The sequence below is a fragment of the Ictalurus furcatus genome, chromosome 11 (genome assembly GCF_023375685.1).
Source record: "Ictalurus furcatus strain D&B chromosome 11, Billie_1.0, whole genome shotgun sequence".
Lineage (NCBI taxonomy): Eukaryota > Metazoa > Chordata > Actinopteri > Siluriformes > Ictaluridae > Ictalurus > Ictalurus furcatus.
This window is the reverse complement of record NC_071265.1, coordinates 8,078,798-8,103,475: the sequence shown is the minus strand read 5'-3', so window position 1 is coordinate 8,103,475 and position 24,678 is coordinate 8,078,798. Positions and strand designations below refer to the sequence as shown.

At 36.5% G+C, this 24,678-nt stretch overlaps 2 protein-coding genes across 2 annotated transcripts in view; one reads left to right on the top strand and one right to left on the bottom strand.

Moving 5' to 3' along the window:
* Positions 1-9,261, top strand: part of ghrhrb (growth hormone releasing hormone receptor b) — a 71,219-nt gene extending 61,958 nt beyond the window's left edge. The window contains exons 8-13 of the mRNA XM_053636257.1: positions 2,142-2,202; positions 4,748-4,817; positions 4,930-5,021; positions 7,223-7,352; positions 7,557-7,598; positions 8,250-9,261. Coding sequence (XP_053492232.1) covers positions 2,142-2,202; positions 4,748-4,817; positions 4,930-5,021; positions 7,223-7,352; positions 7,557-7,598; positions 8,250-8,432 — 578 coding nt within the window. The 3' untranslated portion in view covers positions 8,433-9,261. The remainder of the gene's footprint in view (positions 1-2,141; positions 2,203-4,747; positions 4,818-4,929; positions 5,022-7,222; positions 7,353-7,556; positions 7,599-8,249) is intronic.
* An 11,222-nt stretch (positions 9,262-20,483) lies between these two features.
* adcyap1r1b (adenylate cyclase activating polypeptide 1b (pituitary) receptor type I) overlaps positions 20,484-24,678 on the bottom strand; it is a 30,402-nt gene continuing 26,207 nt past the window's right edge. Inside the window, exons 8-14 of the mRNA XM_053636311.1 lie at positions 24,437-24,590; positions 24,291-24,351; positions 24,110-24,179; positions 23,554-23,645; positions 23,324-23,453; positions 21,551-21,592; positions 20,484-20,710 (exon numbers count right to left, since the gene is read on the bottom strand). Of these exons, the coding sequence (XP_053492286.1) occupies positions 20,522-20,710; positions 21,551-21,592; positions 23,324-23,453; positions 23,554-23,645; positions 24,110-24,179; positions 24,291-24,351; positions 24,437-24,590 (738 nt within the window). The 3' untranslated portion in view covers positions 20,484-20,521. The remainder of the gene's footprint in view (positions 20,711-21,550; positions 21,593-23,323; positions 23,454-23,553; positions 23,646-24,109; positions 24,180-24,290; positions 24,352-24,436; positions 24,591-24,678) is intronic.

Here is a 24,678-nt window from a genome sequence, read left to right as displayed (position 1 = left end):
TCACAAAACATTGAAGACATTTGGGTTTGGGATCAAAAGATATATATGAGACAAAAAATGAAAATTTCAGCTTTCATTTCCTCATATTTACATCTAAATGTGTTAAACAATTTAGAACATGGCACCTTTTGTCTGAACCCACCCATTTTTTCAAGAAAAAAAAATACTGGAACAAGTGACTTCATGCTGAAATTGACTGTTTAAAGAATTAATAGCTCTAAATGTCTAGTCTTGGTTTAAGCCCCAGGTTTCACCAGTGAATACTGCATTTGTTGTTAAAAAATTTTTTTTTAAAAAAAGATAAACCAACATGAAGACCAAAGGACCGTCTATGGGAAAAAAGTAAGTCATTCTGATGCTGAGAAAAGAGGGAAAATCTATAAGAACCATTACACAAACACTGGGAATAGCCTGTACAACAATTTGAAATGTCCTGAAAAAGAAAGAAACCACTAATGTACTAACAACCAGATATGGAACAGGTTGGTCAAGGAAAATAACAGCAGTTGATGGCAGAAACACTATGAGAGCTGTGAAGAAAAACCCCAAAACAACAGTTAGTGACATCACCAACAACCTCCACTGGGCAGGGGTGAAGGTATCACAATCCACTGTTCAAAGAAGACTTCATGTACAGAAATATAGAGGTCATAAAACAAGATGAAACCACTCATCAGCAGTAAGAATCAGAAAGCCAGTTTGCGATCCACAAAGAAATACAGAGATGAGCCACAAAAGTTCTGGAACCAAGATTAACCTCTACCAAGTGATGGAAAGGCCAAAATGTGGAGAAAGAATGTATCTGCTCATGAGCCAAAAAATAGAAGCTCATCAGTCAAGCATGGTTGAGGTAGTGTCATGGCTTGGCTTGCATGGCTGCTTCTGGAACAATCTTTATTGATGATGTAACTCATGATGGTAGCAGCAGAATGAATTCAGAAGTCTACAGAAACAATCTGTCTTCCAATTTACAGGGAAATGTATCCAATCTAATTCAGAGGAACTTCATCATGCAGCAAAACAATGATCCAAAAAGCACTGCCAACCCAACAAAGAACTTCATCAGGGGGGGAAACATTGAAGGTTTTAGACTGGCCAAGTCAATCACCAGACTTTAACCCAATTGAACAGCATTTCACCTCCTGAAGAGGAGACTGAAGGGAGAAACCCCACAAACAAACAACAACTGAAAGAAGCTGCCTGGAAACACAACACAAAAGACAAATTTTGCTGATGTCTGAGGGTCACAGGCTTGATGCAGTTATTGCAAGCAAGGGATATGCAACCAAATATTAGGTGTTATTTAATTTACTTTAAGACTATCTGTTCCTATACTTTTGCTCACCTACAATAGGGTGTTCTGTCACCAAAGGTGCCATGTTTTAAGTCATTTAACGCATCTAGATGTAAATGTCATGAAATGAAAGTTGAAATTCTGATCTATCATCTTGTGTTCATCTTTTGATCTCAAACCCAAATGTCTTTGATGTATAGCGAAAACAATAGAATTGGCCTTGCCGTTCCAATACTTTCAGAAGGGACTGTAGGTCAACGTGCTTGTATTGATTCAAAGCAATCTTTTAGTGGAGTTAATTCAGTGTGAGAAGTAGTCGAATCAATGCAAGATAGTTGCGTTGTTGTTGTGGTATAGTTGTGGTGGATCAATGGTTAAGGCTTTGAATCACAGCTAGGAAAGTTGTGTGTTCAATTCCCAGCACTGCTAAGCTGTCATGGTTGGGAAAGCACTTAATCTTCCTGCATCAGCTGTGTCCTGCATCAGCTGCACATGTACTGGATTATATGTTCTTTTATACAACATTAATATATTAGAGTACTTTATTGTAAATACGTTTATATAGTTGTTTACTGTAAATTTGACAGTTCATAACTGGCAACCTAAGTCACCAGTAAAGTACTGTAAATTTTACACCAATTTTTTATAGTGTACACATTAAGGATTAGCAGCAAAATATGGACTGTATTTGTAAAGTTCAAGGAAATACATGATAAAACATCTACTTTTATATCATTTGTAAGAGTTTCTAAGAGTTTCAATGTACCACTTTTAGATATATTAGACATAAATGATATTTGGAAAGTTTTTTTTTTTCCTGTTGTTCAGTTTGTGTTGTATCTTTCAGGTCTTCCAACAACAGTCTTGACTATTTGGGTTCTTGTCAGGCATTTCTATGATAACAGGGGGTAAGTCTGGTTTAGTGACTAGGCAGTTCAGTACATCAATCTCTCTGGTATTTGCTCTGTGTGTAGAGTAAGTTTTACAAAAAGAAGCTTGTGACGGCGTGTGAAGGACCAAATCTGATTATCATTGTGAAAAAACACACAGATCACAGAATACACAGATCTGATTGAGTCAGAGGACTTAGTAGGATGAGTCAGTAGACCTTACTGGCTAATTGGATAATTATCGCTCTCATTGAGATCATAGATTTATTTGACATGTGGAAGGATCTTTACATGTCATAGTTTTTTGTAGTGAATTTTTTTGCCCTCACGTTTGTGAGACAACAATAAAGTGCATAATATACCACAAAAGACAGTCATAATGTGCAACAATAAATTACACACATGTATTCAATATGATATAACAGACACTAGTCAGGTGTACACAGTATGCAATATACTGTACAGTGCTGTGAAAAAGTATTTGTCCTGATTTCTTATGCTTTTGTGTATATCTCATACTAAATAGTTTTAGATCTTCAAACTAAATACAACATAAAACAAAGGCAACCTAAGTAAACACACAATACAGTTTTATTTATTTTATTTTTTTTGAAGTAAAAAAAAAAAGTTATCCAACACCTATCACCAATGTGAAAAACTAATTTCCCCCTTAAATTTAAAATCTGGCTGTGCCACCTTTAGCAGCAATGGCTGCAACCAAACACTTCTGATAACTGGAGATCAGTCTTTCTCTTACTTCTAGGACTAGGATTTACTCCTATGCTTTGGATCATTGTCTTACTGCATAATCCAGTTGTGTTTGAGTTTTAACTCACGGACTGAAGACCGGATATTCTCCTTTAGAATTTTCGGGTAGAGGGCAGAATTTATGTTTTCCTCAATCATTGCAAGTTGCCCAGGCCCTGAAGCAGCAAAGCATCCCCACACCATCACATTTCCACCACCATGCTTGACCATAGGTATGATGTTCATTTTGTGGAATTCTTTGTTTGATTTACGCCAGATGTAACGGGACCCCTGTCTTCCAAACAGTTCCACTTTTGACTCACCAATCCACAGAACATTCTCCCAAAAGGTTTGAGGATCATCAAGGTGTGTTTCGGCAAAATTCAGATGAGTTCTTCTAGGTTAGCAGTGGTTTTCACCTCGCCACTCTTCCATGGATACTATTTGTGCCCAGTGTCTTTCTGATAGTGGAGTTATGAACACTGACCTTTATTGATGCAAGAGAGGCGTGTAGTTCCTTTGATGTTCTTTTGTGACTTCCTGGTTGAGGAGTTACTGTGCTCTTGGAGGAATTGTGGAAGGTCGGCCCCTTCTGGGAAGGTTCACTACTGTGCCGAGTTTTTCCATTTAGAGATAATGGCTCTAACTGCTGTCCTTTGAAGTCCCAGAGCCTTTGAAATAGCTTTATAACCCTTCCCAGTCTGATGCATTTCAATCACCTTCTTCCTCATTGTTTCTGGAATTTCATTAAATTTTCACATACTGGTTAAGATCTTTTAACCAACTTTATGCTTTTGACAAAGTTCTATTTAAGAACAGGGTTTGCAGGGTTTGCAAGTAATCAGGCCTGGTTCTGTCTAGTCCAGCTGAACCCCATTATGGGTGCAGTTTCATAGAGTAACTATGGGGGCAAATACATTGTCACAAAGGCCCAGTTGGTATTGTGTAACTTTTTTGCTTAAATAAATAACATAATCATTTAAAAACTTTTTTTTGTGTGTGTTTACTCAGGTTGCCTTTGTTTTTTCTTAGATTTTGTTTTAATTTCTTAAAAAAATTAGCATGAATAAAAGAATAAAAGAAATCAAGTACTTTTTCACAGCACTGTATTACAATCATAATACAAGAAGCATCCACAGACTATACACAGAAATCACATGTCTATGACAAAACATGTGTTCTTGAGAGACTATATTGACAGTTGGCATCATAAATTCAAAGGTTATATCAATATATATGTGCAGGAAAGTTCCTGGTATTCAGAGTTGGTTTATGCAGGTACCTCAGTTGATTTTCTGGGCAGCCCATTCAGATTATTAAAATGACCTGAGTATAGCTCGTGCCTCCAAGGTATTAAGTACCACTGAACTTAATACTGCTCCTCAATAACATGCCAATATCATACAAAAAATAAAGCTGAGTAAGTCATGCCTCTGTTTTTGGCAATCTCTGCCTCACACACACTATCCTCACACAAGATAAGTCTCTACTTATATTTTAGATCTGAAAATAGGTCTGATGTACACAGTTTCAGCATTGAATCCTCACTATGTGCTCATTACTAAACTGTGTATATGTCCTATTATGCCTTCAGATTTGAATCTGTGTGCATCTGATGAGAAGTTAGATAAGAAGTCAAATAAGAAAACGTTCATAATGTGCAATGCGTTTTCTCTGTTAAGAAAAATGTCAGTATAAATGGAAAATTTAGCAACTAGATTTTATCAGTGACCTGTTCAAGTTTGCAAAGTGCTTGTGGGAAATAACTCCTCCTGAATGGTTCTGTATTTGCTGTCATGCTATGTTAATGGTGAAGGTGCTGGGATGACGCAGATATCGCCTTCATTTGGTGGATTATAAAAGGACCGATTACAATATCTCTTCTGGTAAGTAAATTATTCACAGTACAACATATGACCAAAAAGGCACAGTTGTCTTTAAAAGTTATTATACACACCAAAGTTTTGCAAAGTTCCCTGTTTACTTTCTCTGATCCAGGTGAACTTTATCATCTTCATCAATGTGATCAGGATACTTGTGGAGAAGCTGAAGTCTCCTGGAGTTGGAGGCAATGACACCAGTCACTTTATGTAAGAGCTTAACTCTGTTATCACTACAAAGAAATGAATGCTCCCTTTGTCTTTTGATTTTATGTGAATGTAAGTGGTACATCAATGCAACTGTAGAATTAACTTTTCTCAAAAAAAACACCCAATATGATGCACCAATCCAATTTTTCCCATTTTGATACAATATTCAAAACTGACATCCACAAAGTAACAATCCTCTTTGCACTCTTTTTTTGCAAATGCACTCTTTACAAACCATTTGAGCATTACAGGCATGATGGCAGCATGCTTTGAGTCAGTTTGTGTCCTATACATAGCACAAGATCTGTATCATCTTAGTCCACATCACACACATTAAAGTCTTAAAATAAATCAGTGGATTAGATTGTTAAAAAATTAAATATGATTCAACACTGACCTGAACTATAATTCCATGATGTGTTTTCGTCCTTGTTATTCTTAGATATTAGCAATATTCTTCATATTTAGATGTGTGTGTGTGTGTGTGTGTGTGTGTGTGTGTGTGTGTGTGTGTGTGTGTGTGTGTGTGTGTGTGAACACTCATTTTTTGATAAAACAAGCACTTTTAATCTAGCTGGTACTGCTGGTGGCACAGCTGTAGGGTTGCACCTCCAGGTTCAATCCTTAGCTCAGGTTACTGTCTGTACGGAGTGTCACATGTTCATGTGGATTTCCTCTGGGTTATTATTATTATTATTATTATTATTATATCCTTTATTTAACCAGGAAGGTTCCATTGAGATAGTACAATCTCTTCTTCCAGGAAGTCCTGGAAAAGACGGCAGCACATTTAAATTTCACTGCAAAATTCAACAAAAATTACAAATACTACAAGTACACACATAAAGAAAAAAAAGCATACAGTCAATGTATAAAAACCGATCAATAAAAACAATTACACGTTTTCTTTAAAGCAGTTTGCAGAAGACTTTTAAAAGTGCTCAATGAGGGATGTATATCAAAGTTGATTACATTTTGCAATTCATTCCATACCCAAGGAGCATAAAAAGAAAAAGATGCAGCTGAATGCATATATAATAGATCACCATAGTCTAAAACAGATTTTTTATTTTTTTTTAAAGTACTCTCGACTATTTTCTTTCTCACCCCCTAGGGGAAGCATCTTTTAAACGATAAAAGAATCCCAATTTTGGCCTAAGCTTTTTCAATAAAGTGAAGATCATAAAATCCACTATTTTAGCACGTGTACTACTAAAAATCATATAGTTTGTCTTTTTTGGATTTCAGAAGTACTACTGAGTGCTGCATTGTTTGAAACTCACTCTGCGATCTCTGTAAGGCTTGATTTAAGGATGGAGCAATAGTATAGATAATTGTATTATCAGCATACAAATGTATTTTAGCTAAATATATTCCAAGTACCCAAATCATTGATAAAAAAAAAAAAATAGATAATAAAAGAAGAGCTAAAACAGATCGTTGTGGAACACTTTATTAACTTTAAGAATTGGTGAGCTGTAATTTTCCACTGAGACACATTGGGTTCATTCAGAAAGATAGTTTTCAAACTTGTTTAAAGCAACCTCACTAAGACCTATATGCTTGAGTCTCTGTAAAAATAAATGATGATCTACAGAATCAAATGCTATTGAAAGATCAACAAATAAAGATCGACAAGACTGTTTCCTATCTAAAGAATTTATAATATTATTTGTGTCTAACATGGCTACTGTAATGGTACTATGGCCCGATCTAAAGCCTGAGTGATAGTCATTAATGATATTATTATCAGATAAAAATTGTTTTAATTGATTGTTTACCAAAGATTCAAATACTTTAGCTAAGGCTGGCAGTTTAGAGATCGGGCGATAATTATTTTGTCTGGTTGTCTGGGTTGTCTGGTTTCTTAACCACCCACCACCTTTGCCCCTAAATGCCAGTAGGTGGCTTGATAACTCTAAGTTACCCTAAGTTGCACTATGTTACCCTAGACTGTTCCATCCAAGGTATATTCGCACCTCATGCCCAATGTTCCTGGGATGTTCACCAGATCCACTGTGACCCTGTGAAGCCTTTACTGAAGATGAACGAATGAATGAATGAATGAATGGGTTAATAAGTCCTACATAAGATAGCTCTGCAGTATCCACACAGTTCCATGTATCATTCATTATGAGCATCATTCTTGATAATACTGCACTGTATTGTTTATTGATGACTGCACACTGTTATGTGTATAGGAGGCTGGCTAAGTCCACCCTGTTCCTGATCCCACTGTTTGGCATGCATTACATGGTGTTTGCCTTCCTGCCAGAGAGCACAGGGGAGGATGTTCGTCTCGTCATTGAACTTGGAGTGGGCTCATTTCAGGTTAACAGATACTGTCCTCTAGTGATCATATGTAGTATTAGCAGTTAGAACTGCTAGTTTAATACCTGATACACTAAAGTGGTCTATGGCATCTGTTGCCATTAGGCTACATTTGTTTAAATATGGTTTACACTACAGTATATTTATTATCAATGCTATGGGGGTGTGAAAGTTTTGATCTTATTAATGTTTCTTTTATTTCAGGGCTTCATTGTGGCTCTATTATACTGTTTTCTCAATGGCGAGGTAAGCCACAAAGTGCTAACTGACAAAATGGTTAACACAAAGATTGGTTAACTCTTTATTTAAGTGGCTTTTATTCATTAAATTCACATTCATAAGCATTTTAGAATTTTATATATCTTTTATAAAGTAATGCTTGAGAATTTATGAAAGATGCATGTCAAAACTTGTGGCAGTTTTTTTTTTGTGCCTTTACATGTGAAAGAGAAGGGAAAACAACCCTGATTCATCATTATTGAGACTGTTGCAGTAGTTCTTAAAATTAATTGTTATATCGAAAGTAATTAATTTATTTTAACTAACAACGCATTGATAGCTCTATGAGAAAGTTATAGAAAGCGTACATAACAAGGCAATAAATGCAAATGTGTGTTGCATTTATGCATTGTATGTCTTCAGTTAGAAGGTATTAAAATCATTCATTTAGCTGGTATGGGCTTTGTAAATATGTGAAGTTGCATTAAATGTGAATCAAACACCAGCTCTGCGATTTAAGACCATTTAATTCCATGCACCTATAAGAAGTAGACAGAGTAGATGCATGTCTCAAAAATAGAAGATGATAGAAAGATACTTTATAGAGGATTTTGCAATATTTCATGAATGGTATAATGAAATTGGTGTGTGTGTGTGTGTGTGTGTGTGTGGTGTTAGGTACAAGCGGAGCTGAAGAAGAGGCTGTGGAAATGGCAAATGCAGGGTTACATGAGTTACAGTAAGAGGAGGCGAACACTGGTCACAGAGAGCAGTACTGTCACTCAGATTTCTGTTCTAGAAAAATACAGCCCTAAGGACCAGCCTTCAGTTGAGCTCAAAAACAGCATCTCACTGGTCTGAGAACACTGTCTTATCCTGTTTCTCTTGCTCTCATAGGATTGCCCAATCCCTATAATAGTTTAATAACAATATATAACGCAGTCATTGAGACCAAGAGTGTTAGTTTTAAAGTTATATACCATTCTTATAAAAATATAAGTACTAATACAAAAGTAGTATAATGTAATTTGGTGACATTTACACACAGTATAAGGGGTCACATATATTAGATATTTTTCCACAGTTCTGATTGTAAGGCAAATCACAGGTTTATATTAATGCGCTCATTCTAACATGTCATCGTTTCTATAGTATAGTATAGGGACGTGTATGGTGGACACTCCGCATAAATTGATTAAAAACCACATGGAATTGTGTAATTGACATTTTGGAAGGGAAGTATTCAAGGAAGTAACTTGTTTTTGACTTGAGCAGTTTCCCATAACACTCTGAGGTGCACTGTGTCAGTACACTTTCAGATGGTTCAACTGTTGTCTGGCTTTGTTCACCTAAGCTTGCATGTGATGAGTCCAGTTCAGGTCCTCAGATATGTGTACTCCAAGGTGCCTGAAGCTGCTCACTCTCTCCACAGGGGTCCCACCAAAAAAAGTCCTAAAAGTCCTAAGCCATTCTAGCAAAACTGTTCGTATCAATTGCAGTCAAAAGATATCTTCATGGTTTCTGAGTGTAACGTCATGCCATCCATGTGGGGCCATCCTCAGCAGCAGTGAGTGGTTTTCATGTGATGAGAACTCTAACCAGGGTGGATCAGGCAGGCCCGGAGAGCAGAAGGGGTCAGGATCACGGATATCTCAGGAGTGCCATGTGTAGCAAGAGAGAGAGAGAGAGAGAGAGAGAGAGAGAGAGGGAGGGAGGGAGGGAGGGAGAAAGTGAGAGAGAGAAAGGAAGGGAGGAAGGGAGAGGGATGGAGAGAGTGAGTGAGAGAGAGAGAGAGGAAGGGAGGAAGGGAGAGGGATGGAGAGAGTGAGTGAGAGAGAGAGAGAGAGAGAGAGAGGGAGGGAGGAAGGGAGGGTGGGAGAGGGAGGGGGAGAGAGTGAGAGAAAGTGGAATGGATTGAGGGAGAGGGATCGAGCGAGTGAGTGAGGGAGAGAGGGAGGGAGGGAGGGAGGGAGAGAGAGAGAGAGGAAGGGAGGAAGGGAGAGGGATGGAGAGAGTGAGTGAGAGAGAGAGAGAGAGAGAGAGAGAGAGAGAGGGAGGAAGGGAGGGTGGGAGAGGGAGGGGGAGAGAGTGAGAGAAAGTGGAATGGATTGAGGGAGAGGGATCGAGCGAGTGAGTGAGGGAGAGAGAGAGGGAGGGAGGGAGAGAGTGAGAGAAAGAGGAATGGAGGGAGGGAGAGGGAGGGAGGGAGAGAGTGAGAGAGAGAGGAATGGATTGAGGGAGAGGGATGGAGAGAGTGAGTGAGAGAGGGAGAGGGAGGGAGGGAGAGAGGTAGAGAAAGAGGAATGGAGGGAGGAAGAGGGATGGAGAGAGTTAGTGAGAGAGGGAGAGGGAGGGAGGGAGAGAGTGAGAGAAAGTGGAGTGGATTGAGGGAGAGGGATGGAGAGAGTGAGGGAGGGAGAGAGAGAGAGGGAGGGAGGGAGTGAAAGAGGAATGGAGGGAGGGAGAGGGAGGGAGGGAGAGAGTGAGAGAGAGAGGAAAGGAGGAAGGGAGAGGGAGGGAGGGAGGGAGGGAGGGAGAGAGGTAGAGAAAGAGGAATGGAGGGAGGGAGAGGGATGGAGAGAGTGAGTGAGGGAGAGAGAGAGAGGGAGGGAGGGAGCGAAAGAGGAATGGAGGGAGGGAGAGGGAGGGAGGGAGAGAGGTAGAGAAAGAGGAATGAAGGGAGGGAGAGGGATGGAGAGAGTGAGTGAGGGAGAGAGAGAGAGGGAGGGAGGGAGCGAAAGAGGAATGGAGGGAGGGAGAGGGAGGGAGAGAGAGAGGTAGAGAAAGAGGAATGGAGGGAGGGAGAGAGATGGAGAGAGTCAGTGAGGGAGAGAGGGGGGGAGAGAGTGAGAGAAAGAGGAATGGAGGGAGGGAGAGGGATGGAGAGAGTGAGTGAGGGAGAGGGGGGAGGGAGAGGGAGGGAGGTAGGGAGAGAGTGAGAGAAAGAGGAATGGAGGGAGGGAGAGGGAGGGAGGGAGAGCGTGAGAGAGAGAGGGAGGAGGGAAAATGAGAGAGAAACAGATTATGAGGTAGATTACAGAGAAATTTAGTGATCTTTGAAAATGTAGTGAGTGGAAAATAACGTGGAAAGTAAAGATTTCTTTCGAAATGTAGAAAGGAAAAGTCAAGTAAAATACAAACACTTAAAAACCAGCATGAACTACATTAACAAAGTACTTCCCAGTTCTGCTCATATGTGATCCACTATACTGAAGTGTGACACTTAATTTACACCTACAGATATAATTAGCATGTTTTCTTGTTGCACAGAAGAAAACTGCTTTGATTAACATGCTACTTACTTTGACTACATGCCAAATACCATTTCCAAAATATTCCAGACATCTTCAGATTCTGAATCTCAAGTCTGATGTGTGCTAGCTCCAGAGGCAAGTTCTGAATGATTTTCATCATGTGTGCACTTTCATTTCTCATCAGTTAAAATATGTTCATTGGTAGATGTTTATCATCTTTGCTTCAGAAGTGTGTTATTCAATCTCTATACTATTAGCATTTTTAAGCTTGTAGTTGACACATATGAGCAGTTTACAGCCATTAGTATGGGATGTTGTTGCTTTAGTGCACTAGTCTTTTTTCTGGCCAGTCTTGTTTTCTTCATCTGAAATAATTATTTAATTATTATCTACAAGGGGTGTGTTTTTATTTATTCAGCATCGGCAAAATATAGTTAAAGTTTTGAGTCTCTAGCATATATGGGTATATATGTTTGGAATGTTTTCCAAATTTCCTAAGTAAAAATAAGACATATTGGCTTCTAAGACATGCACTAAAGGTCATTTGTGCTGTGATTCACTCGAAGTTATTATGCTTTTAATCTAAAATGTACCCTGAACAAGTGCTGTTATTCTTCTATTAAATCGTGTGCAAATGTATGAACGTGCAAATGACTGCCATCTATACAGTAAAATCAGCGCTTTGCATGACTGCTCTACCAACTAAGAGCTTTTTTAAAATATTAAAGCTACTTTTAAAAAAGCCTAAATCACTGTAAATGCCATTGTTTATTTCTGTATTTATATAACTAACTGTTTCACTGTACAGTGAACCTCTTAAGTCATTTGTAAGTAAATATTGCATAGTGAACTGGTCCTGTGTGATAAAGCTATTCTTAGGCACTAGCATTGTTGATGAGCTTTATTCATGTTAAAGCTGCAGTACCAAACTTTTGCCTGTCTATCACCATCTCTGTTTGAAACATAAAATTCCAAGTTACTTGCAGAGTAATTTTTTTACATGGGTTGTTGTCGGATGAATCTGATGGTTTGAGGTGTTCATATGGGTTGTATAGTAGCTCCAATACTTGACGGTGGAGGTGGCGGCAGATCAGGTTTTCTTGGAGGGGAGGTGAGTTGTTCTCTGTCATAGCTAGCAGAAAATAATTGCAATTTCCACGCTGACCATAGCAAAATAAACAAAGTTAAAAAATAAAAAATAAATAAAAAAAACAGGACAATCAATACCTAGCTGAATCAAGCAAACAGGTGTGCTAATGTTAGATAGCTACCTGTTGAGCCACTAAAATGTCTTACCTGTTCAGCAAAAAAAAAAGCCATCTCTGCGTCAGTCTTCAATCCCTTCAGATCTCTGAGTTTACTCCACCTCTCAAAAGCCATGCTGATATTTATTCTCTGTCACGTCCCCTTTTTGACCGCAGGCTCTCCACAGTTTGAGGTTTCTTGGTTTTGACAACAGGTGATTCCCCAGATGTCAACATTCAGAACTATTCAGATTAAAAGCAGCTATCTAGGTGACAAATTTAAATTCCCAACGATTGTAAGAACAAGCTATAAACACTCCACCATCCTCAGCACCAACACACGAGATATAGTAGCCGGGTCTTCTTCTGTTTACGGACGTGACGTAACCACGCAATGACGAATGACGTCAAACTGACATTTCCCACAAAATCCGACCTGACAGCTCAAATTATAATTCATTATTTTTAAGCTTACCGTTGCGAATCAGGGTACGGTAAGGAGACAGGAGTAAGGAGTTTTGAACACTGATCTTTTTATTTACTCGCTCATTAATTGATTTTTTGTTCATTTTTAACCAAAAAAAGTTTGATACTGCAGCTTTAAATAAAATACTAAGTGATTTATTTAATTTAGTAAAAGTTAATGTTGTTATTTAATGAATATTGGTATTAGTATTATTAAAGGAGAATGTTAAAATTTTTAATTTAAGATTTAGATTTAAAAAAATTCTGGTCAACTTAAATAACACAGTGTTACATTTCACAATGTGGAGCACTAAACTGTAAAAGTTGTTTTTTAATACTGTTTCCTTCAGAAAGTTCTAATACTATTGAATGTGTCTGTAAATAAGATTATCGCAGTGTAAATATGTAAATATTGCTGATATGGCATATGGCTATTATTTTAATAATATATTAGAACTATATACTGCTATACATATAGTATCATGGAATACAGAATTTCTCTTATGTTTATTGTTTACATGTATGATTAATTTGTGCATTACTGTGTGTGTTATTTCTTAATAAAATTACACTATTATTTGATCTTGTTTAGATTTATAATACCACTGAGGCCATGTACTGCCTCAAAAAGTATTTAGACACTTAAGCCACACTTACAAATGTATTAATTTCGCTGCATTAAAAAAAAACTACAAACCAAATAAACCAAAATTTATTTTAAATTTAAGCATACTTTTCAAGCAAAATATTTCCCCCCAAAAAATAGATTATGTTTAAAAATATATTAAAAAAAAAAAACAACAATAAATATAGACAAAAAGTATTTGGATACTCAGTAGTAGCTTCATTAAAGATCACATATACAGTGTTTCATTGTTTAGTTTGCCATCCTTTGTTTCACAGAACTTCTTGACCACCTCCAGGCATGAAATTAACTAGTTTCTGTAACAGTTGTGGTGGAAGTTTCCTCCAAGTTCTTCCACACTAGAGCATCAACAAGTTGGTAATGTTTTCTCCATTGCGTCCCATAGGTGCTCTATACACTTTACTGTAGGTCAGGGCTCTGGGAATTATTCTTTCAAAAGGGCAGCTGCTATGCTTCGGATCATTATCCTGCTGAAAAATCCACTTGAAAAAAAATGTTTTCACTGATTACTGCAAGTTTGCATCCAAAATGCCACTGTACACTACTGAGTCCACAATGCCATCAATGAACATGCTGTAAGTTCACCATCAACACTGTAGGAAAAACAGCCCCAGCCATCTCCATGATTTATAATACTCTTAGTGCATTTTGAATGGAATTCTTCTCCTGGCTTTCTCCACACAAACACTTTACCATCAGATCCATCCAAATTCAGTTTGTATTCATCTAAAAATAAAACTTTTCCAGAAGCTGTGATCTTTCTGTGCATGTTCTCTTACTAATTTTACCCTTGCTTTCTTATTCTTGAGGATGATGAATGGTCTCCACTGCATTGCTCTCCCTTTGTACTCATGCTTGTTCATCCTGTTTGAAATATTTTTTAAATTTATTTGTGTACTATATTGTATTTGTAATTCTCGATGATGTGTGAAGGAATCTTTGCTGCTGTTCTCATCTATTTATTATTATTTTTTCACAATTATCCTGCCCAGTCTGGTATTCTTTTGGGGTTTGCCTGTATTTGTCTGTTTTTATCTTTGCTAATCCTTGTTTGTGCGAACAGATGATACTTGACCTTTTCTTTGAACTTACTTTTCTCTTCTTAGCCATTTGTGCGGTTACTTTTTACCAGCTGGTCCTAAAGTAATTTATAGTAGATGTATGTAGTCAATTACCTTCAATTTCATACAGGTCACCCTAGCAGAGGAACCACCTGGTGTAGTTTATCACATTAACTATGGATTAACTGTGACAATTAGAATAATCTTAAATGTCCAATTTGTCTCATTTCAGCAGTATATCTATTATTTCTATATTTTTACATAATCTGTTTTCTATTTGCTTGAAAAGTGTGCTTGTGGTAATTTTATTTAAAATGAAAGCTACTTGGTTTGATGTTGTTTTCTAATGCAGTGAAATTCATATATATGTAAGTGTGGCTAAAGTGTCCCATGCTTTTTGTGGCCACTGTATATACAAATGTTTGAATAGACCTGCTGACCTATTTCTTTACCACATTATTGAAGATATTGGAATTATGAAATAATTCATATTTGAGATTATGAGAGTGTGAGTGTGTATATGATGCCTTGTGATGACCTGGTGTCCCATCCAGGGTGTATTCTCACATCATACAGCGTGAATGAATATTTGGAATTATGAAGTGCCGAAAATGTCGGACAAAACTAAAAATTTCACATTAGCCTTGAGGGATATTCACATATAAGGAACAACTTCACTATTTGAATTTGTTGTTTCAAGTCTGTCTTTAAGGTCATGAACAGATACTGTCCTGTACTATTGTACTTTTGCGATTGTTTTGTTTTGCTGGTAATTTACTTTACATATACTAATTCTATGACAGTATGTTTTTTTAATTGAAAATGTTATAGGTCACCCTAGAACAGATTTTCCCAACTCTAGTCTCAGTGGTCTAACTTGTTTAAATGGTGTGAAACTGGGTATTAATCAGTAGGACTCCTGGACAGGAGATGAGAAACCCTGATATAATATTATTTTCCACCTCTGAAGCTGAGATTAATTCTTATACTGTTCCTGGAAGTTTTTGTTGTATGGTTGTTTTCATCTTTTCCTTCCAATAACTTTAACCTTTTGTATCTTAATGATGAGATGAAGTCTCTTTGCTACTTTCATCAACTTGCCTTAATGTATAATTCCATTAACTGTGTAAACTACATAGCAATGTTTTTACCTCAGAGCATTAATCACTTCATATTACTTTTTTTTATATATTGGATCAAAGTTGTAAAGATAATTTTCAGACATGCTGTACTTGGAAATCCTTCATTTATAAGGCACAATAACCAGAAGAAGAATTAGTGATTTAACTTTTTTCCCTTCCATTGTGATATATCTTCTTGGGCCTTCTGTGTTGTTTATAAAACAGATACTATTAGGCAGTTTTAGAGACATTTAATGCAATTTAAAAGTCATAATTTACAAAAAGTCTAACATAAGAGAACTAAATGACATTATACAGGAAATGTGACATAAGATGAAATAAAAAATAATAATAAGCAAGCTTTCCAACACAAAAGCAACATGAATATCAACTGTGGGTTTGTCATGCATTCACACTCAGTAATTATTGTTCAGTCATTGTTGTCTCAAAAATTGCTGTCTTAGTTCATTCAGGAATTATTTCTGTATTCCAATAATAGTCATGAAATGTTTTACTGTAGCTTATGTGTGCTGTACTGTTAATGTTCAATTAAAACGGGAAAAAAGAAATTATGACATTTTTTCGATGATACGGTATTTTCAATATTGGCTCTTATTTTACAGGTTTCTGTTATCAACCTTGCATGTTTAATTAGGCTGGTATTGTTGAATATAAAAGTAGATTTGAAATGTCTTCATACATAATACATCTGTTATCATATAATTAGCAGTCTGCTTCATCACTTAGTAATGCAGATTCAATCCTATTGCTCAATAATTAGTGAAATACTAATGTGAGTGTAAGTGTAAGTGAATCCTGCAATTATGGGTGCAGACAAAAGGCTAAAAAGCTAACAGAGATTTTGCAATGAAAAGGTAAGTTACTGTCTGAATAATTGAAGCACTGTATGGCATCGTCATGCTCATAAAAACAGACATCAGTGCTATGAAAAGAACTCTTTGCAGTCATATCCAACTAAACACTATTTCTTGCGAATTTGAATGTGGCAGCTGCATTTTCAGCTAACACATTTCGTTAAACATCAACACACCCAGTTTGAGAAGAAACCATCAAACCACAGAATATACATGCATCTGTTTCACGATTACAATAATGCAGGCTATACCTAACAAACACTATCTTCAAAAAATTCACAGAAAAAAAAAATCAAACTAACTATCCATGTTGAACACATATTAGATACAGCTCCAGAAGCATAATACTCAATACTGCATGGTACAGATGCAACAATTCAGCAAGTTTCATAACCAGAGAGCATGTCCACTACGGTACACTTCTCATCAACACTGATGCTATAACTACTTTTCTAGAACAGTAGGTTCATATGTATTAATAGAACAATGTTGTTATTTTGCACAATAACACCAAGAGCAAATAGTTAGTTACCTGTGGCACAACCTCATATCAAAACATAACATAGCTAAATTGCCCTTAAAATAGAATAGCATATTGCTTAATATGTACTGTAACCTGTTGTGACTGATCCACAATGACATACATTTTGGCACTGATCTGATCCAGATACATCCGCTAGGTTGTTTGGAAACTGCTGGAAAAAGTGTTTTATGGATAGTGATGGATATATATGAAGCTGTATTCAGTTCTGAAAAGGCCACAGAGCCTACACTTAGTGTCTTAGTTATGCACAACACCACAAGATTTGACTAATCTTCTTACAACTAGTATCAGTTGCCTTTTAAGACAACACATGCGTTGTATTTTGCTTTCTAACATACAGTATATGTTAGGCTGCAATGTGCTGAACTAAAATATATTTTCAACACATCTACAGTATGCTTTACTAATGCTGACAGAACCAGAGCAGAGTATTCTTTTATATTGTAACTTTACACAGAAATATGTAAATAGCAATTTTCTATAAAAAAAAAAAAAAAATTTAAATGTGGACTTTGTTTGTGTTTCATCTCCTGTTTAAACACACATTCTGCCTTTCTGCAGTTTCTGTTTGCATACAAGGCATTGCACTGTCATTGAACAAAGTGAAAAAACAAGGCTGAACATACTGTAATACACGAGGGTGAAATATAGTTATGTCTAACAATATAAAAGGAAAAAAAAACATTTTTTTTAATGTTGTGATTCAATTTGGAAATATCAGCAACAGCTACAATTCAAATAAAAACAAGGTTCTCAAAATTAATTACAAAGGAAATATCTGAAGAGGTCAAATGTCTAACTGAAGGCTGAGAAACAAAATCAGAATCGCATTTTCTGAAGCCTCTTGGTTTTTAACACAGACATAGTTATGTACAATAAAAGCAGTTCCCCAGAGCCACACAGCTTCATGCATTTGCAGTTGAATAATATTGGATTATCTTATCTATCTTTTAAATTGTTCTATTCTTACCCAGCGTTTGTGCAAAAAGGCACTTTCATGATAAACGTTCTGAGCAACACTGTTAAAGAATATCTTTCTCAGTATCCCCATTTGAGGAGATCTGAATTGACATCAGCTGCAAAGCTTCCACAGCCTTTGCAAACAAGTACGGCAGTACCAGCTGTGTAAAGTCAAATGTTGATCTTTGGAGTACCAAAGTGCCGTGTGATACACTGATTTTGCTTTCTATTTGGGTAAAATCATAAAGAAAGTATTCTATTGTGGTATTAGGTCCAAAAACCAACAACCAAATCAGATATTAATATGATATTACTATTAAAAAGAGTGTTACTAAAATATGCCCAAAATAGCCACTTTGTATTTATGAAGCTGTTGACTTTTCATAAGACTATATATTTACAATATAATGATCTTAGTATTGAAGCATTAACAAAAAAAAAATCATGCAAACAACAAGAATGAGCTAAACAAGTTATACAAAATCATGAGGTGCTTTGCTTGTTGTTCGCTTTAGTGACATTTTCAGTACTAACGGCTGTTTAGAAAATTCCTAAAAAGACCAAAAAAAGGCATCCAGTCAAAATCACAACTCTACTATTTAAAGTACATGATGTATTACTTTAGTAGGTATTAGTTTTGCGTTTGTTCATCTAAAATAATAAGAGGTCAATGTTTTTACCCAACTATTCAGTTAACAAAAATGGTCCCGGATTGACTAACCATGTACATTCACAGTTCTAAACTGATAGTCAAACTCCAGTTGGAAAAAAGCTTCTATTCGTTTAAAAAAAAATTCCACAGATTTAATCCTTACTTTCCATTACTGAAATACAATATAATAAATATTCACCCTGGCAGGGACACCACAGCATGGTTTCGAGCAAGTCCAAGATCATATTTTCCAGAACATGGGGAAAGAGGTTCAGGAAAACACTGAACAATTTCTAAATAAAATACATTTGGCAGATTAGTAGCTCTTTTACCGGTTATTATTCTACTATATTAAATTAAAAAAATTTAGTGTTAACATTTCAGTATGGAAATATCCTTTTTTCTTAAAAGGAACCCTGACTATGAAGACTTGTAGGCCTTAACACGCAATAATTGCCCTCTTCTTCTATAATACATTGTTAGAAACACGTTAAATATTTTAATTCTCTTTTAAAATCCTTAATATTTAATACATATTTTAACCTACGGAGGCCGCCATTGCGTTACATTCGCAATGCACTCTGAGTCGATGATGTAAAATGGTTGCACTTGAGCACTCAAAAGAATTAGCTCCTAGCCCCCGCAGCAGGAAAAGAATGCCACACTGTGCTGCTTTTGGCTGTGGTTTTCTAGGTCTTGTGTGCTGTGATCTGTAAATATAATCAAACCCGTAAGCATCTTGTTAGTGCGTTTTTCTGTATATTCTGGACTAAATATTTTTACATAATTTGAGTGTTTGGACCTTTGCCAGTGTAATAAGACTGTTTATGTCACAATGTTATGGATCACTGGACTGCTATGAGACTTCACAGGTGAGTTGCCTCCGTTTCATAAGTGTTTGTTTGTATGTTGGTGGTCTGGCAGAGACGTTCATTGTAGCTGCTGTTGTGATTGTATCTCGAAACAGTTTATATCAATCGAATCACAAGAATCTTAGATTTACAAAGGTATATCGCTGTGTACATAGCATAGATTTTCTCATAACATGGCCATGACACGCAGGCGGGCCGGCGGAATTTTAACAGGATAACGTATACGATGGTGATGGCTCATAATCTCTAAAATTATTGATATTAGAATACATTTTATCATAAAACGATAGTTTAATCCATATGCTTCCCTTGAACAGTTGCTGACAGAAGGGGGAGCTCTTTACAAAAACACTCTCACTATCGGTTGGCATAGACGTGCAGTTGCTGCACAGACACCATGGATTTTGCCCCACTCTCACCGCCTCACCTCTCTGATCATCTTCATTTTGATGTACATTTTGAGTAATATCTTCTATGTTAGCCTCCTTGCTTATGTAACTCTCAGGTTCAAATTGAAAAGGCTGAATGGAAGACATGTTTATATCGCTGTAGGGTCACTGGAGAATGAAGACCACTGCAACCATTTGACGTCACTACCCAGAATGCATTGCGACGTAAACAGCAATGGCGGCCTATAAGTGAAAGGTTTTGTTTTTTTAAACTGACATTTAGAGTGTTTCTGTATATCAAATATATATAGCGGATGTCAGCGTTAATCTAATAAGCCATGCAAGTCTTCATAGTCGTGGTTCCCTTTAAAGATTGATGTGATAATCATCTACAGAAGGTCATGTCAGTGTGTTTCCCTTTGTATCATCCAAGTATTTTTTCTAAGATAATGGATAAAACCATTTCTATCTGGCCAAGGGAACCGTTCACATTTTCTGGATCATCAATATGGGCAAGAGTTCTATGGCAGGTCATTGATATTTAGCCTTTGTGTTCAAGATCATCACAATGAATAGATGAAAAATATTTCTTTCATTTGGCATGACAATGCCAATGAGATTGTCATGGCTATAGAAATTCCATCATTTATATAAAGGATGAGCCAAATATTTGTCTCCTTGACCATGTGATCGTTAAAGGTGTTGAATTCTTATGTGTTCAGGAGCAGATTGCTCTGATGGATGGCCTCCAGCATCAGTTTGCCCCACACAATGCAAGCTCATACAAGTCTCTGAGGTGAAACTGGACTACTATAGCGCTAGGTGTGAGAAGTTCAGTGCGTGTCTGCGGATCTGAGAGACAGCAGCTCATGTGGCTGGAGTCTCAGCCTGCAGGCTAGACATGCGGATCTGTGAACTGCTTTTGCTGAGGATGGAGAGCTGCGTGCCTCCATTTACGCCACTGCTAGCCAAGGATGGGTGCCTGTGCTTCATGTCCACCGCAAAGTAACGATTCACCGTCCAGCTCCTCCACTTCCTCTTCACCTCTGACTGCACCTTTAAGGAGAAATTTAGCAAGATAACTCATGTAGCATCGTGAAGGGGCAGGGAGAAATCAGCTGGTCGAGGTCTTGTGTAATCTCTGCACCGGTGATGAATTATTTAAATAGCACTAATGCAAATCTGACTAGAAATGGCAAAAAATTAAATTCTCCATACGTTTGGGTATACAATTAATTACTAGCTCGCAATCAGTCTGTTAGCACGTCTGTCAGGATGTTCTCTCTTGGTTTATATTAGGTTACTTCTGCTTATTCTTCTCTGCTCTCTCATTTCTCTCTGTCTCCTTTTCCCATTGCATGACCCCAATCTTGGCAGAAAAAAAGTACTTGGCTGGTCATTAATATACCTGCTGGGCCCTGGGAAAGAGGAGTAAGCTTCAAGTAAAATGTTACCATGGCAACACATCCCAATCCTAACAATAGTACAAGACACAGTTGTTCCTGTTCTGACCAACACTTGATACTGAAAAGAAAGTAGTATAGTTCCTCATATAGTGCTGTAACTTTACCCGTCATTCAATTAATAAGAACCATTTTTACTTATACTGGTGCAGGATTTTGGACTTTTGTTTTAAAAAATTGTATTTTGTATTTTTCAAAGCTGATGAAAGTGGACTCAGACATTTGGAGCCTAAATTATATTGCATATAAGAGTATAATAGTACAGCAAGCATTTTTATGCTCCATAAATTCATCATAGGCAGACTTCATCACATAGATTTAGGTCATATTTATACATTTCACGTTCCTAATTATGTGTGTCTTCCTGACTCATGCCTTTGTATGTCACTGCTGCTTTCAAAATCAGAACTGAAATCCGAACACAAAGACTTACCTCTCCATTGAGAAAGCAGTAAAGGACAGCAACCACAAAGCCCTGACAAAAGACAAGATTATTTTTCAATAACAGCACGTCCTGAAGTGTTTTATTCCTCTTATACCACAGCAACCTCCTGACGATTACAATTTATTTTTATTTATGAATGAACACATCATGCTTTTTTTTTTTTACTGTTTTAGTTACATTTAATGTTGTTGAATTTAATGTTTTTGATGTTAGTTCCTGTTATCACTTATGTTATAGCAGCTTTAAATAATCGTTCATTTTTCTCTCTCTTGTAGTTAAAAAAGACAAAAAAACTGAAGCATGTCATGTTACTGAGAAAGCGGAAAGTGCTAAACTTACAGGGAAAACTTACTGACCTTTACAAAGCACTGACACTAAAGACTCCTTCCATAAATGTTAAATAAACATCTCCTTCACTATATCAACGATTATATGTTTAATACTTTTTTCAAAAATATATATGTTTATTATTAGCATAAGTTTATATGGAGTGATCACCATACACAGACACCAGTCTCTGTGGCAGATAACAAAATAATAACATATTTGAACGAGTGGATTAATATAACTCTGCAGTTTGAATTAGAGCCAGGACTACTGTTAGAACTATGCTATTAAAGAAAACTTACCAATACCTTCTGAATAGAGATGCACCGATGTATCGGCTGATAATCGGTATCAGCCAATAAAGGCTATTTTTCACGCTATCGGCCGATAATTTAAAAACATCCGATGATCAGGGCCGATTACAACCTGTCAATCAAAAGAGGGCGGGAAAACACATCGATTTCGTGCTGTATGTAAAGATGTCTCTTGTGTGGAATGACGACAAAACTGCAGTTTGTAATCTCTGTAATCTCTGCACTGATCAAATATTACACCAGACGCTGCAGCAGTGAAGCGGGAGTTTCAGCGTCAAGTCAAAAAAACTTTTTGCTGCGCTACTCGACCTGAATTAAAGTGCCAGTACACCGTTGAAAGATTTAAATGAAGATGAGTTGACAAAAAAGTACATATTGCACAGAAAACTATATTTGTAGAGTAGTGTATTTCATATTCAGTTAATGTTAATATATAAAAAGTTGATATTATATATTAGCAGTTTGATGTTCAGTGATGAAGTAGAAATGCTTTTGTTAGTGGAGAGTGAATGTGAGACTAACAGGAGGATTTTAGAATTCAGTCAATGTTAATATGAATTAATAACATTCAATAAGTTAAGAAATCTTACTTTAATCTTCAGAATTGAGTTCATGTGTTCATGTTAATTAGAGTAAAGTGTTTTCTGTTTATGAGACCAGTTACTGTGAAACAACTTGTTGAAATGGAGAGAATAAAGTTTTTATTTGCATTTCCTTCAGAATTGTGGAATGAATTATTATTCATTTAAAAGAAAGCATAAAAGGCAGAACTATCTGTATCGGCTGAGAAATTTAGTATCGGTGCATCTCTATTTCTGACCATTCAGATTCAAGCTTTCAGCATTGCTGTGGTATAATACAATATATTCAACAATATATCTATTTACTTTGGAGTAAATATAATACATAATATTTCCCAGTACTTCATAAGATACTGAAAGCCATCAAATTTTGAAACTCCACACAAATATTGTGCAATCAATGGAACAAGTAATGTGCTGAACAAGGTGCAACTGAAAGGCACTTCAAATAGAGCAGGCACATTAAGCAAATTCCTGTGTAACTAAGCAAATAGTAAAAGCTCAGGTCTGTGTAAACACAAGAGGTTTGGCTTTAGTACCTGGAAAGAGCCAAGACCAAGTTCAAACACGAGCCGTTCTCTCTTACTGACATCCTCAGGAGTAAAAGCAAACACAGTGTAGTGGATACCAAAGAGAGGGATGAGCAGGAGAGTGGAGCGAGCAAGGCGTCTGTCGATTACACAATATTTCCATAATGTTAGCAAACTAAAGCACAAGCACTATGCAAAGACACTCTGAGTGAAAAGTGAAATAATAATGTAACACTTACAAGTAAATGCTGGATTCATTGCCTCCTATATCAGGAGATTGCAACTTCTGGACAAGGATTATAATGATACCGATAAAGAGGATGAAGTTGATCTGAAATGTTAGAAAGATAAGGTATTATTTTGGGAAAGAGAATTTATTATCATAAAGGAAAGAAAACAGAAAAATTCCTATGAAACCCATATTCATAAATCACTATAAACTGCATTTATAATTCTTTGTAAGCTGGTAATGGGAATTAATGTAATGTTTATAATCTGCTCATAATTGTTCATAAATATTATATTTACTTTCTAATTATGCACAGGTCATTATTAGTTCAAAACAGTTGTGCAGTACAGAACATGGCCTTATCATAAATAGTGACACTTGAGGTACAACATGATGCAGAAATAGCAGTTGTATTAGCACTTTATGAGGCATTAACAGAGTTTTTTTATTTTTTTTAATTCCCAAGGAATCATTACCAACTTACAAAAAATTATAAACACAGCAATAATGATTTATGAATACAGGCTTCATAGAAAGTGTTACAAAATTCTTTGTATAATACGTACCATGATGGAAGCAAGCACGGGTCCCTTTATCACCCACCAGATGGCAGCATTGGTATTTATGTCCCAACATCTAAAATATTTATTCACATAAAAGAACATTAAAAAGACAGTCCATTGGTGATTAATGTTCATCTTCAACAATACCATTTTCTATATTGTTAAGAACTGTCATATATCTTACCCAATGTTATCAAAATGGATACGGAGCATTGCCCAGACTATCACACACACTGTTGGGGTTCCTGGTTCAAATATATTTCAAAATGAGACACGCATATTTTTATTATTGAATGAGCATCAGCGTGCTGTCGTAGTGTTTTAGCTCACCCCAGCCGATGATGGTGTACCAGTAGAAATATCTCCTCTCAGGGAAGAAGGTCTCTACCAGCAGAGTAAAGAGGTAGAGTCCCTCAATGAACAGCCAGAAGTAGTTTGACAAAACACAGTAGTGAAAAAACACCATCACTGCCTTACATTCCACCTGCGACAGAATAAAAACACGCTGCAGTGTTTATAATGAGATTTTCAAAGGTCTTTATTAAAATCAGCAAAAAAAAAAAAAAAACAAG